General features: G+C 47.0%; 1 protein-coding gene across 1 annotated transcript; it reads right to left on the bottom strand.

Annotated features, from left to right (window-relative positions):
- Positions 1–753: 753 nt before the first annotated feature.
- On the bottom strand, positions 754–7518 carry LOC120521061 (kinetochore protein NDC80 homolog; the record flags this gene model as incomplete). The annotated part of the gene is made up of 7 exons (XM_039742946.1): positions 7411–7518; positions 6064–6147; positions 5129–5215; positions 4668–4794; positions 2413–2585; positions 1308–1410; positions 754–843 (listed from the first exon to the last, which is right to left on the bottom strand). Coding segments are annotated over exons 2-7 (660 nt in total), but the record flags the coding sequence as incomplete, so codon positions are not given.
- Between the last annotated feature and the right edge of the window lie 5209 nt (positions 7519–12727).

Genomic DNA, 12727 nt, shown 5'->3' with positions numbered 1-12727 from the left:
TTCAGTTGGACTGTCTGTCACCCTCATTTAATTAGAAGCACAGAGAGCCAATGACATAAAAACTACAGGCCAAGTAAAGGTAATAAAAACAAGCATCAGAATTGAAAACGATACTGGAAAGTGAAGACAAATATTTCATGTTGTTTAAAGGAACATTAATAATAAAATGAAGGTTGCCAATGCTTATTTAGAAACACAACTATAAACTCTTAGGAAGTAAAGAATTGCTCTCCTCATATCCTCCAAGACATTGGCAACACAGCAATTGGAGTAGAGCGTGTATAGGCGGAGGAACCACCAGGCCAAAGATAAAGTAGAAGTGGGAGATGTGCAAAGAAATGCAACCAAAGGGGTCTCCAAGAAATGTCCTAACATGACAGGCAGGACAAATAAGCTAGCATGTCATAGAAACCTCAACCATCCATCCCTCCATCTTCTAACCTGCCCGCTAGTCAGTGTCATCAGTGAATGTCTATTACGATTACTGTGCTGGGCAAACCATAAAAACGTTACCCGACAGTGGAGACTAAAAATAAATAGTGTGCTGAACAACAAATCAGGAAGGCACTTCACCCAAGGGGTCTAAAATGAGAATAAAGAACCAAACGATCGCCCCTCGACTCTTATAAAATCATCCTCTAGTGTGTTTTAAAGATAAAGCAGCACACATACCAAAGGCCATTTGTGCTCAAGACAGAGAATTGAAGCATAAAGGGAAGAAAGACAAAGCAGCTATGAGAGGTCGTCTTTTACCTTATTAAATTGAATTCCATCTTCCGTTTCAAAATCACCATCAGAAAAGTCCGGATACAGCAAATCCTGCTCTTTAAAAGACTTCAACACCTAGGAAGGACAAATACAAGACGACGCTCTTACTCGAGGTCCAGATAGTGCAGGCCTAAGACTAAAACTCGAGCATCACAGATTTGTGCAAATGGCTTTACGGGTCATTTTGTGATAAAATGCTTACAGCGTCTTTAAAATCGCACCATAGCCTCAAATCATTCACATTCAATAGAATGGAAAAACGAGAAGTCCTTAATAATCATAACTAGTAATATCAGCATAATAAAGAAGAGAGTGACGGTTAAGGGGAAGCCTGACCTTCCTGTAAACTGGCACTTCTACAATAATCTGCTCAATTATAAAACACTAATAAAACAAAAGCTGCTTAGAGCAGCCATGCTAGACGTGCGAGAGGTTAACAGCAGCAAGGTGCAGGAGGGGGCACACTGGGTGGTCTTTAGGTGCCCGACTCTCCAGACAGACGCGTTCATTTTTAAGCGAATGCCGATTTATTCACTTACCTGTACGCTGTCTATCATCCATATTAGTGATCCAAGAACCTGGGGCCAAGTGTGTGGCGCACCCACCGAGTACATGGAGCTCTTGGACAGAGGAAATGGGTATCTGTAAAGCAACAATTAAAAAAAAAATGACATAGCAGAAACACCAATGACACACTCCGGCTACAAACAGTGGTTGGAGACATTTCACAGGTTATCCTGAATAGAAAAGAATTGTGTCCGATGCCCACCTACACAATAAAAGGGGACAAACAGAACCAGGTGTTGCTTTTATGTGGCTGTAGGAAACAAACAAAGTCAAATGGTGATGAAATGCGAGACTGGCTTTGTGCACAGCACCTGCTAAAAGGAGGGAGCCAAGCAGCAGTCAGCCTGTCAAAGTTAAGGGAGAGGCTGCCGTTTGATTCCAGTTCAGACACAAGAGGCTGACCTCTGCTCTGCTCTGCTCTGCTCCAGAAGTAAATATAAGCAACTGTAACTCTCTGAAGACTGCAGGGAACACTCAACTCAACTCAACACTCAGAGATGTGATGAAATGTAATTGTGCTTCACTTGTACCCAACGTGGCATGAAAGTTAACCGGCCTGTCCTAATCAGAAGAGCGGCACATCACACATCTGGACAGGAAGCAGCCACGTGGAGTTTGCTTTTATTTGACTACTTTGACTGAAAAGACTTGTAGGATTAGAATGAGCACCACCATCCACTAACTCACACCCATCTTGGGTTTAGACAACAACACAGGCTTTTAGGCATAAGACACTCAGAACGGGAATGCCGATTAATGACACAGTGGTTGGCATAGCAGTGCAGTGCCAGGCAATGGCGTTCAAAACCCATAATTGCAGGTTCATCTCCAAGTCGTTTCAGTCGACTAAAAGTACATTTCTAGAGATGAATTGTGTTAAGATGGCGCAGATCGTGAGTGTGTTATGATGGACTGACGCCGTCTCCGCTTTGCTGCTTATGATGCTGCGAGACGTGACTTAAAGAACAAGGATGGACAGAAAACAATGAATTTGGATTCTGCCAGAGAGAAGCACCTGAGCTCAACAAAGCAACTTACGACACCCTCCCAAAACCTCATTGATGTTGATTTCATTACCCGAGTTCCTTAAGAAGTCGTGGAATCTCCTCCTCGATTTTAGAAGTTGGCTCCTGGAAATTTGGATCCAGTTGAATATAAATGAAACAGAAGATCTTTAAAAATTCTTTTGTAGATGGAGACTGCAGGGACTTCACAGTGACAGAGCCTGGGAATCCACAATCATTAAGAAACTGCAAAGTGAACATTACATGAATTAAAGACCTTAACGAGATGTACAGATGAACAGAGCTGAAGCCAAATATAAGATGCTAGGTGGGCATTCTCAGCCCATAAAACTGGCACTGTGGAGACCTAAGGCAACAGAGCTGAACCAGTCACGGACTAGCCAAAGGCACCACCCTGGCGGTGATGCGGTGTAAACAGGCCTTCAGCCAGTGACATAAGAGAAGGGCAGCACAGGAACAGTCAAATGTGACGAGCGTATGAAACAAAGCCCTGCTTAGAACGTAGACGCCTGCACAAGGCACATACAAATCATTGTCCCCCCCACGTCAAAGATGCCATTAGAGTAAAATGAAGCTTATCCACTAGGCAGGAGTAATGGTGGAGGTCCTCAGAAATACATGGCTCAGCATTGTGTCCCATATGGTGTTGGTCAGACAGATTCACCAAAGTGTTTTTTGCAGCGAATATGCGGTGGTCACCGGTGACCTTGTTTGCTGACCTTTTTAATTTTTTTGCACGCGGCCCATAATGCTTTGAGAGGCTAGTGTGACATCATAGACCTATAGCAGCCATTCACAGGATTTTCAAGTATGCCAGCCTACAATAAGATCTCAGGCCACGTGGCCCTCGCCGGGTCACAAACACACGAGGGAACAAAAGATGAGATGTGATGTGCTGAAACTGTGCCCTCCCGGTGGGTGACTGGAGTTGTTGACATTGCTGTGTGATGTCCCCCGCCCGCCAAGTGTGTCTAACCGCACTTCCTTCTTCCACTCTTGGTCATTTCAACAGCTGTATGTGGGTCATTAGTGAACTTAAAAAGGTAAAAATGGGTCCAGAAGCCACAAAGGTGGAGAAACAAATTTCAATTCCTCATTCGTTTAAAAAAATTAAGCAAAAAACGGATCCCTTAGGGCTGGCAGTGCAGCATCGCATTAGCCACATGCCCAGCAATGATCTCTAAACAAGCCTTAAAGGAGCCCACCCTTCATCAGAAAACACAGGGCATGCTGTGAAATGATAAAAACAAAAGATGTATTCCTATTTACAAGACGCAGAAGAAAGCGTGAAGCATCTGCATCAACACATGGGAGACACAACACATTCCTGCGGTTCTCGGAGGCACGAATCCAAACAATGGAACGAGCCAGCCCACACCCCCCTCTTGTGGCACGATCAACGTGTGCCCAAGGGCGACCTCTGCGAGCACAATGATCTTTAATTTTAATTTACTTATTGCGAGTCTGTGGCTGTTTACTGTATGTTGTCGGTGGTATTCATTCTATGGTGGCCTTTTGCTGTTTGAGTCACGTCAACACAGCGGTTAGCACTGCTGCCTCACAGCTCGGGTCACAATAGTTGGTCCAGCGTAGTCGGCAGACGTTTCTGTAGCCCTCACGGACACCTAAAAGAGCATTATAATCCACTCCAACGTAGCTCAGCTCCTCTTTCCCTGTTGACTTCAGTGCATCTACTGGAGTTTGCAAACATTTCTGCGATTGTGCCAAACGCACAGAACCAAATTCAGCAGGGATTGTTCATCATTAGTGAGGGGTGAAAGGGGCAGAAAGTGTGGCATGGGGCAGAAGCAGAGCCTAGCCAGAAAGAAAGATGAAGTGTAACCCCCGAGGTAGGCAAGGCACCCCACGTGCTACACAAACCTAGAAAGTAGAGGCTCGGAGAAGCTTTGGGCATTTTGTTTCTACTCTGTGGGCCCCCTCGTTTCTTTATTCAGCAGCTGTGCTACCCACCCGTCCAAGACGGACCGAGATGTAAATAATCAGCATGGACTTCAGCGTATTCACTGATAACACTTGCAGTGCACAAGCTATCGAGACGCGTTTTTAACGTGTGTACTAATGAATTGCACAGCATGTTTCAATCCAGTCGATGGGACGTCACAAACATTAGCACTGCTTTTACGAACCGCACATCAAATGGCGTAAACAGAGACATGGCAACCAGACGGAGATACGGCCACACTGACATGCACACTTTGTAAAGGTGGCTTCCTTCTCCCCACTGACACCATTCTGGGAAAGGGTTCAGTAAAACAGCACCTCCTTGTGGCGATGCTTCATTCTTACCTCACACAGATTTTTTATGCACTGCTGAACAAATGTCTTGTCATGGAGAGGCCGAGGATCTTTGATTTTCTCCACTGCACCAAACGTGCCAAAAAGGCTGCTTCGAGACCCTCCTGCTCCACTCGACCTGTAACATATAGAGATCTCCTTTTAACATTCAGGAGGCGGCTGAATTTCAGAGCCATTTTATTTCAATCTTAGAAAAACTAACCAAACAGAAGTGCAGGTAAAGTTAAATAAAACATTAAACACACAAAGTTGGGCGTTCATCTCCAACGCTACGCTTCTGTCTCTGACTCATCACATCTAAGAGACAAGACACGGGTTCACAAGCTGCTCATCAAAGCTGAACGCTCACTCATTCACTTTCTGTGCCCACGTATTTCAACACACAGTGCCAGTTCATTAAAATATGCACACAACACAGGATGATGAATTTTGATCCTACAGAGTTAACTCACCTTTTCCCAAAAAAGCTGATTTTCCTCTCAGTGGTTGCAGACATCGTCTTAGCCGAATTCAGCTTCCCAAAGGTCAGGCGGTCCTTTCTGCAAAGCAATAATGGACATACAATGGCAGCCAAAAGGTGGCATCAGAACATCTACACCATTTGGGTGCTCTTCATAGAATGCAATGGAAACCAGCATCCGGGTTTCAAATCCTGAGCCCAGTCGTGGTCTACCTGCACTTTGGTGTCCAAATGGATTTTCCTCCAAAAAGGTGAGTGTTGGACCAATAGGCAATTCCAACTTGGCCCCGAGTGTATGTGAGAGAATGGGCCACCTTCCCAAACTCCTGGCCACATGTCCATCGTCAGCCTGTGTTTTGTGCCAGGGGCTGACAGGAGAGGATTTTTCAAGAGAGAAATGGTGTAGAACCTAACAGAAGGGCATATTAGAGTTCATCCCAAAGCGCAGGTCGGCTGACTGATTCAAGCATCATGTAGGCCACACTGTCATGACCTTACATTACAGGCGTTGTTCTTCAGGAGCTGCTACCCTAAATCTCAGTACCAGGGCACCTCTGAAGCTGCGGTACAGGAGAGACCTGTGCTGAGCAGGAGAAGGGCACTTGCCAAACCGGAGGGTGAGGGATCACTGATAAAAAGGCTAAGGACAGACAGGAGTCCCCTGTGCCATTTGTGACACTAGTCGATATTAGGAGACTAAAGAGACAATCATGGCAGCACTGCGCAAAAATACCAAACAAGCCATACAGCATGTAGCGAGGAAAAGAGCCAAAGAAAGGAAGCCAACAGTAATTGTCAGCCTTAGTTTAACAGTCGATTCTACTTCATGCGTTTCTGATGCTCCAAATTACAGCAGCCACACAATAATACGACACGTTTGAACCGAAACCCCTGCCAACTTAGCACACAGACTCAGATGGTACTCACCCTTGTGGTGTCATTAGATTCACCCTGCTGCTGTCCGTTACCCTGGCAGGGAGCTGCGAGTTCCTGGGTGCCCGACTCATGTCTCTGTGAAGAAAGACCAAAGAGCGGCCATCAGTATCGTCACTACAGCCCACTAGCTCAGGCCAGATGACCGGAACTCTTTATCAAACACTCATGTCCAGCAGGTAGGCTGGGCCGGGTCTCTCTGGGGGCTTTATGGCCGCATTCGGCACAGAAGCGAAATTACAAAATAAGCACGAAGGCCCGGTTATTCATTTTGTGGGCTAATGAAGTCAAATACAGATTGAACACCAGGAACGACAAGAAACAATAATGCAAATGTGACCATTTTCAAAGGTCAGATATGTCAGCCAGCATTCGGACATCTAAGCGGGCACCTTTGGCACTCAAGCACAACACTGACAAGTCATGCATGCAGTAAGGCGCTGTATGAGCGAGTGGGGCTCAATGGAGCTCCAGGGCAATGGGCTTAAAGGGGGCTAAAAGACCAGTGCCTCCTGTAAACTGAGAAAGTAGACTAACGTAACGCTGCAGTGCGCGGAGCTAAATTACAGTTTGTTGTTGAGAGGAGGAAAGTAAAGAGAGTGGAACGGAGGGCAGGAACTTTGAATGTTGGCAGTATGACTGGTAAGAGGAGAGAGTTAGCAGATATGATGGAGAGAAGGAAGGTCGATATATTGTACATGTGCAGAGGAGAGATACTGGGTATATTGGGAGAAGGATGCTAAGGATGGAACTGCCAGGGAAGAGGAAGGCCTAAGAGAAGGTTTATGGATGTGGCGAGAGAGGACATGCAAGTGACGGGTGTGACAGAACAAGATGACGAGGACAGGGACATATGAAAGAAGATGATCCGCTGGCGCGACCCGTAACGGGAGCAGCAGAAAGAAGAAGAAATTGTTGTCGGTGGACAAATGACGTTTTTTTTTTAAAGTAGAGTCCCGTTTACAGGCCACTGTCACCTGCTCTCCTACTGCTCCACGGGTGTATCACAACGACACGCGACTCTCGTCTTTTCCCTTATGAAGTCTTAAGTAACTTGGCCTTTATCGCCCTCTCCACGGCCGCTTATCGTAGTACGACACGTTAGGCGGATCGGATCGGGTCGGCTCGATGGCCTCGGCAGCCCCAAACAATTAACACAAGACGGCGGGTTGTACTTCTGAATAGCGACCTTCTGATCGGAGCGAGCGCCAGCGTTAGGCAGCCGTTGAGCCTCCCCGCACCCCGAGCTCCCACCGCTGTTTTACCCGCTCGAGGACAGACTCTAACGAACAATAAGCGTGGCACTAACATGTTACCTTTCTAGAGGGACACCAAACTCACCGGCTGTGCTAAAGCGGACGCAGCCGTAAACGGACCTCCTGTCTGTTTGTTTTTATCTTCAAAAAAGCCGCCAAGAACTACGAGTGGCCGTGATACGCCCTCGCGGTGACGTCACGAGCACAGACCGCTGCTGTTGAGCGTCGGCACGAATAGAAGCACATCACTGCCACTTAGTGGTGCGGAGGAGGAATTGCAGGACTTGCTCCCAGTCGACACGATACGTCTGCGCGTCCGCCATATTGCGAGTGGCAAAAGTGCCATTTAAACTAATACAGGTAGACATGGAAACCGGGTTTTCTGATGAGAAAACAATACCGTTTAAATCAGTATCGTTTATATACAATATATTTTGGCGAATAGGGGTCACCCACATAACACCTGGCTGGAGGGTAGGACTGGACTGCATGTCTGCCTGGGGGGCTGCCAACCGGGATCCTGAGTTGTTTCGTCGTGCGGTAACGTGCTGTGCCAGTCCCTGCTCCCCAACTTGACTTGGACTTGACTTGTGTGTGTGTGTGTGTGTGTGCCCAGGTGTGGCTCCTGCCATGTTGGGTACCAGCTGGTGCTGTCTGTGTCTGCCTTGAGCACAGGGCTTGCTAAGATGTGCCCACTCTGTGATGGTGCTGTTCATAAATGCACGTCACTCCACAGCCATCATGGACAATTCGAGGGACGTCACTTAGCCACCAGGAGCCAGCGGCGATACGGGAGATTAAGAATGAAAGTCGAAGTGCGCCACGTGGCTCTTTACGGGTGTGCCCGCGTGACTTACTGAGTGCCCTGAGGGCATTACCAATGCAAATGGCCAGTTATTGCTGGTGTCACGTGAATTGTCCTCAGGTCATTAGTCATTTGTAATTTTTCAAATGGGAGACGCAGTAATCTTTATGTATTGAAATGAGAGGGAAATTTGGAATTTCAGTTTGCCTAATGACGTACCCGCCAGATGGCTTAGGCATCGATGTGCCAATGAGGCGTTTTATTGAAGGTGTAAAGCTTAGTAACGGAGACGTTAAGACAGTGGATCTCAACCTGCGGGGGGCCCCCCTAGGGGGGCACGAAGTAACAAAAAGGGGGGCGCAAAGATGTGAAACAAAGAAAAGAATCAAAAATATGAAAAAAAGAAAAGAATTGAAAATATGAAAAAAAGAAAAGAATTGAAAATATGAAAAAAAGAAAAGAATTGAAAATATGAAAAACCATCACTTGAAACCAAAACAAATGAACTTAAACTGCATTCTGATCCTTGAACAACACATCTAGAGTTAGAGAAAAGTGAAGTAGGTTTAATAAAATATGCTATCTATGATACATCATTAATTAAAAAAGTGTGGGTTCCTTTCAAAAACACCTTAGGGGGGTCGCCAATACGTAAAGGTTGACCTTCCAGCCCCCTCAACGCTTTTCTGCTTTCTCTTTCTTTCGCTTTTGCTTGCCACTCTCGGACCCGTTGGCATCACCCGTCGGTGACATAACAGTTGGATCTCGTCGGGTTGCCTTATCAATGGGATGGCTCTCTGGTATTCCCTGGGTGACCCCTGAGACTTTTCAGTGATGACACCGGTGTCATGAAGGGGAGTAGGTGACATTGTGTGACAGTTAAATGGATTGTCCTTCACGGTGGCACAGGTGTCTGCCAGCAGTCTGACTATGGTGACACTGACTAGGTGCCCCATTCCCTCAATACATGCGGTCGACTTTGTGCAGAAACTTGTTGTGATGGGTGGGCTTTTCGTCTGAGTGGAGACCAAAGCAGATACACGTCCAGTGGCTACGTACTCATTGGAGGGTCTCTGTTGAGGGGCATAAGTAGAAAATCAGACAGAAGGAGACTCGTGCCTGGCGCTTACCACCTGCACAGTCCAGTGTGACCACCAAAGACAACGAGCAGAAAGAGCATTAAGATGGCCGTCTGCTCTGCTGCTGCCATTAGTATCAGTAAGGGAGACCCCCGCAGTCATAACCGGTTTAGGGCGGATCTCCTTAGAGATGGGGCTCCAGCAGAGGTCTTCACGCAATAAAAATATCCTGGCCAAAGGAGGAATGAGTCACACCGGACCCTCCTAAGTGGCACCACTGCATGACAAGGGGGTCCACACGTCCCACTGTCATCTCCAGAGGGGGTCAATCCAAGAATCAACTGACCACCAAACCTCCATTTCTTGCAGTGCACTCAAGTTCCAGTTGAAGCCGTCAGAGGCCCTCCAGGTGACCAAGCCAGGTGGAAGTTCCAGGTGTCACCTGCTGGTGTCACATCAACATAGTCACACATTTACCTGCTGTGGTTTGTGTTTGGGACCACCAGTGCCCGGCACAGGCACATCTATTTGCATTAGTTGTCTGTCTCAATTCATTGTTTCAGTGTGTCCTCCCTAAAGTCACACTGGCACACACAGCAAATCACTTAGTGTCACATTTCTAGTGTTAGTGACAGAGTGGACTTCTGGGAGTTCACAGCAGGCCGCGTTGATTCTCTTCCGAATTATTCTTAAGTCTTATTTCACAGTGCGATTAAAATACACCTGCAGGAGGCGTCACTGCCCACTGAAATGGCGGCTTGGCCCACGTGTACGGAGCGGGCGTTGTTAGGGTACTGATTTGTATTCTGATGTTCTACTTAATATTTTAGTCAAAACTGTGTCTGTTTGTTAACACTGAGTTAGGACGTCTTCGTACAAATGTCACATTGGATGTTATTTGAAAAAATATTCTTGAACGAAGATGACATTTTAGTAAACGTTTAACCATAACGTCATTTTAAGATGTGAAGTTGAAATCGTATCAGTAATAATAAAGGCAAAGCCCTCACTGACTGACTGACTGACTGACTGACCGACTGACCGACTGACCGGCCGACTGACCGACTGACTCACTCATCACTAATTCTCCAATTCTACGTGTAACGGTCATAACGGTCATAACGGTCAACAACGTCCGCCATGTTGAACTTTCTTATTCATGGCCCCATCTTCATGAAATTTGGTAGGCGGCTTCCTTGTGTTAAACGAATCCGATGTATGAACTTATTTCGGTGGTATGATGCCACTGTCAGCCGCCACATTGAACTTTTCAAAAGTCTTTGTTACTTATGGGCCCATCTTCAAGAAATTTGGTACGCGGGTTCCCAACGCTAACTGAATCCTACTTACGTACATATATACGTCCATAGCCTGCAGCTCGGTCGCCGTGTGAGGCGGCGTTGGGTCCTCCATCTTAACGCCTCCCACGTTGTTGGCTGCCTGCCTGTATAAGGCTGTCCGTCGCTCCGGTCTCTTCATTCCCTTCCTTGTTTGATTCACGTCTCCCTGCTGATAACTGCAGCCTTTTTATTTAATCCACGGCTTCTCCGCTGTTTTATTGTTCATTTATTACAATTATAGTTATTGTGCAGGTATTTTAGACTTACTTTACATTATTTCCTTTATCATTCCAACCGTACCTCCATTAACATGTCTATCGAGGTGATCACTATCTATCAAATTACTGTCACTTACCGAGTGGTTTCCATGCCCAGAGATGGCACCTGCCTTTTCCATTCTCTGTGTTACATATTGCACGGCCATATCAGGCTCACTCTTGATATCCATTGTGTCTTATGTATTGAATGACTGGACAGGTTCAAGGTGTGGACTGATGACGGTACAGGAGATAATTAGACTACACAGGAGCACTAGAAGAGTCAAATGCTTAAGCCCTTCACCTATGGATCTGCATGTGAGTTGATGGCTGTCACTGAATTGTTCAGTTGTCACTTTCAAGTGTACCGAAATGGCCAAACTTTTTACACCTTTGGACAACCGCCAATGCCTCTTAAACATCTTAGATTGACAGGTGACGATTTCAGTAGTGGACACTTTGATGTTTATGAATGTTTAAACTCTCAAAAGCTGGATGTGATTTTATCGATGAAACCGGTTGTATACTTACAACGCTTGACAGATGCCGAATGTCTCTTCAACACAACAAGTCCTACAAATACTGTCGTCATTGAAACAAACCATGAAACTCAAACCGATTATGACAGCAGCAATCCAAGCTGTGAGATTTGAGACAAGATTACTGTTCACATGGCCGACTGTACGTTACATGCTCAGAGTCAGCTCAGCGCACAGCTTGGTCAGATTACAACCAGAGGGCCGAACTCACAATGTGGTATACAAAGAGATCCTTAACAAATAATTATTGGATATTATCCCTCAGTTTAAAAAGGATTAATTTTCTTCTTAATAAAACTTTTAAGGCAGTACTTCACCTCTGCGCAGTGCGGGTATTTTGCTAGTCAGTAATAATCAGCACTATTATTTTTCAAAGTGCACATAATTGTATATTTTCTTAGTTAGTTTTACACACGAAGACGTCATATTGTGGCAAAACGCACGTCACTGATAATTAGACTCCTGTGAAGACAAACGTGGCTGATTTCTGAGAGACGGCAACTGGAGGACATTTAGTAATGTGAACGCTGGCCCGGCACAGACAGACGGACATCATATTTTTACCACACACTATTTATTTACACTATTTACAAGAACAAGTTCAAATCACGTGCACTCACAACCCCAGCGCCCTTGGCACTGATTCCCCCAAGTCCAGGGCCCACAGTTCTGTGCCTTTCTTCCTGGCCGCCTCCTGTCCTCGCTCTCCAGCTCAGTCCGCTTCCTCCCGACTTCCACCAATGACTGGAGGGAGGCGGCCCCTTAAATAAGGCTCCCGGATGAGCCCCAGGTGTTCCGTCCTTAGCCACGCCCCAGCGTGGCGGAAGTGTCGGCTGTCTTCCTGGCAGCTCTCCGGGTGCCACACAAAGTCTTCCCCCCGGCACTTCCTGGTGTGGCGGAAGTGCCGGCTCCCGGGATAATTAGGCACCGGGCGCCGCCTGGCGGTGGCCACGGGTTCCCTCCGGGGCTGGGTTTCAAAGCCCTGTCCCCGAGGCCCCCTGCCTAACCAGGACGGACGCCCCACTCTGTCTGGAGGAGGCACTCGCCCTCCTCCGGTCCTCCAAGGCGTCCCGCCGGGCTCCAGCCCGACCGGCAACCGCACGGGATAAACCGGCATCGGGGCGCCGCCTGGCGGTGACCACGGGCCCCTACAGGGAAGGGCTTCCATGCCCTCAACCCGTGGCCCCAACAGAACCAGGACGGACGCCCTCGCGGTCTGGAGGAGGCACAAGCCCTCCTCAAGTCCTCCTGGCGTCCGGCGGGGCCACAGTAAGCAACACAATAAAATTGTGGAGATACTCATTAAAGTGCAGTATGGGAAAGAAAATAAAGAAATGAAAGATGGCGAGGATGGATTACACGACACGGCCTTTACACTGAAA

This window comes from Polypterus senegalus, unplaced genomic scaffold (genome assembly GCF_016835505.1).
Source record: "Polypterus senegalus isolate Bchr_013 unplaced genomic scaffold, ASM1683550v1 scaffold_6034, whole genome shotgun sequence".
Classification (NCBI taxonomy): domain Eukaryota; kingdom Metazoa; phylum Chordata; class Cladistia; order Polypteriformes; family Polypteridae; genus Polypterus; species Polypterus senegalus.
This window is presented reverse-complemented; position numbering and strand designations above follow the sequence as displayed.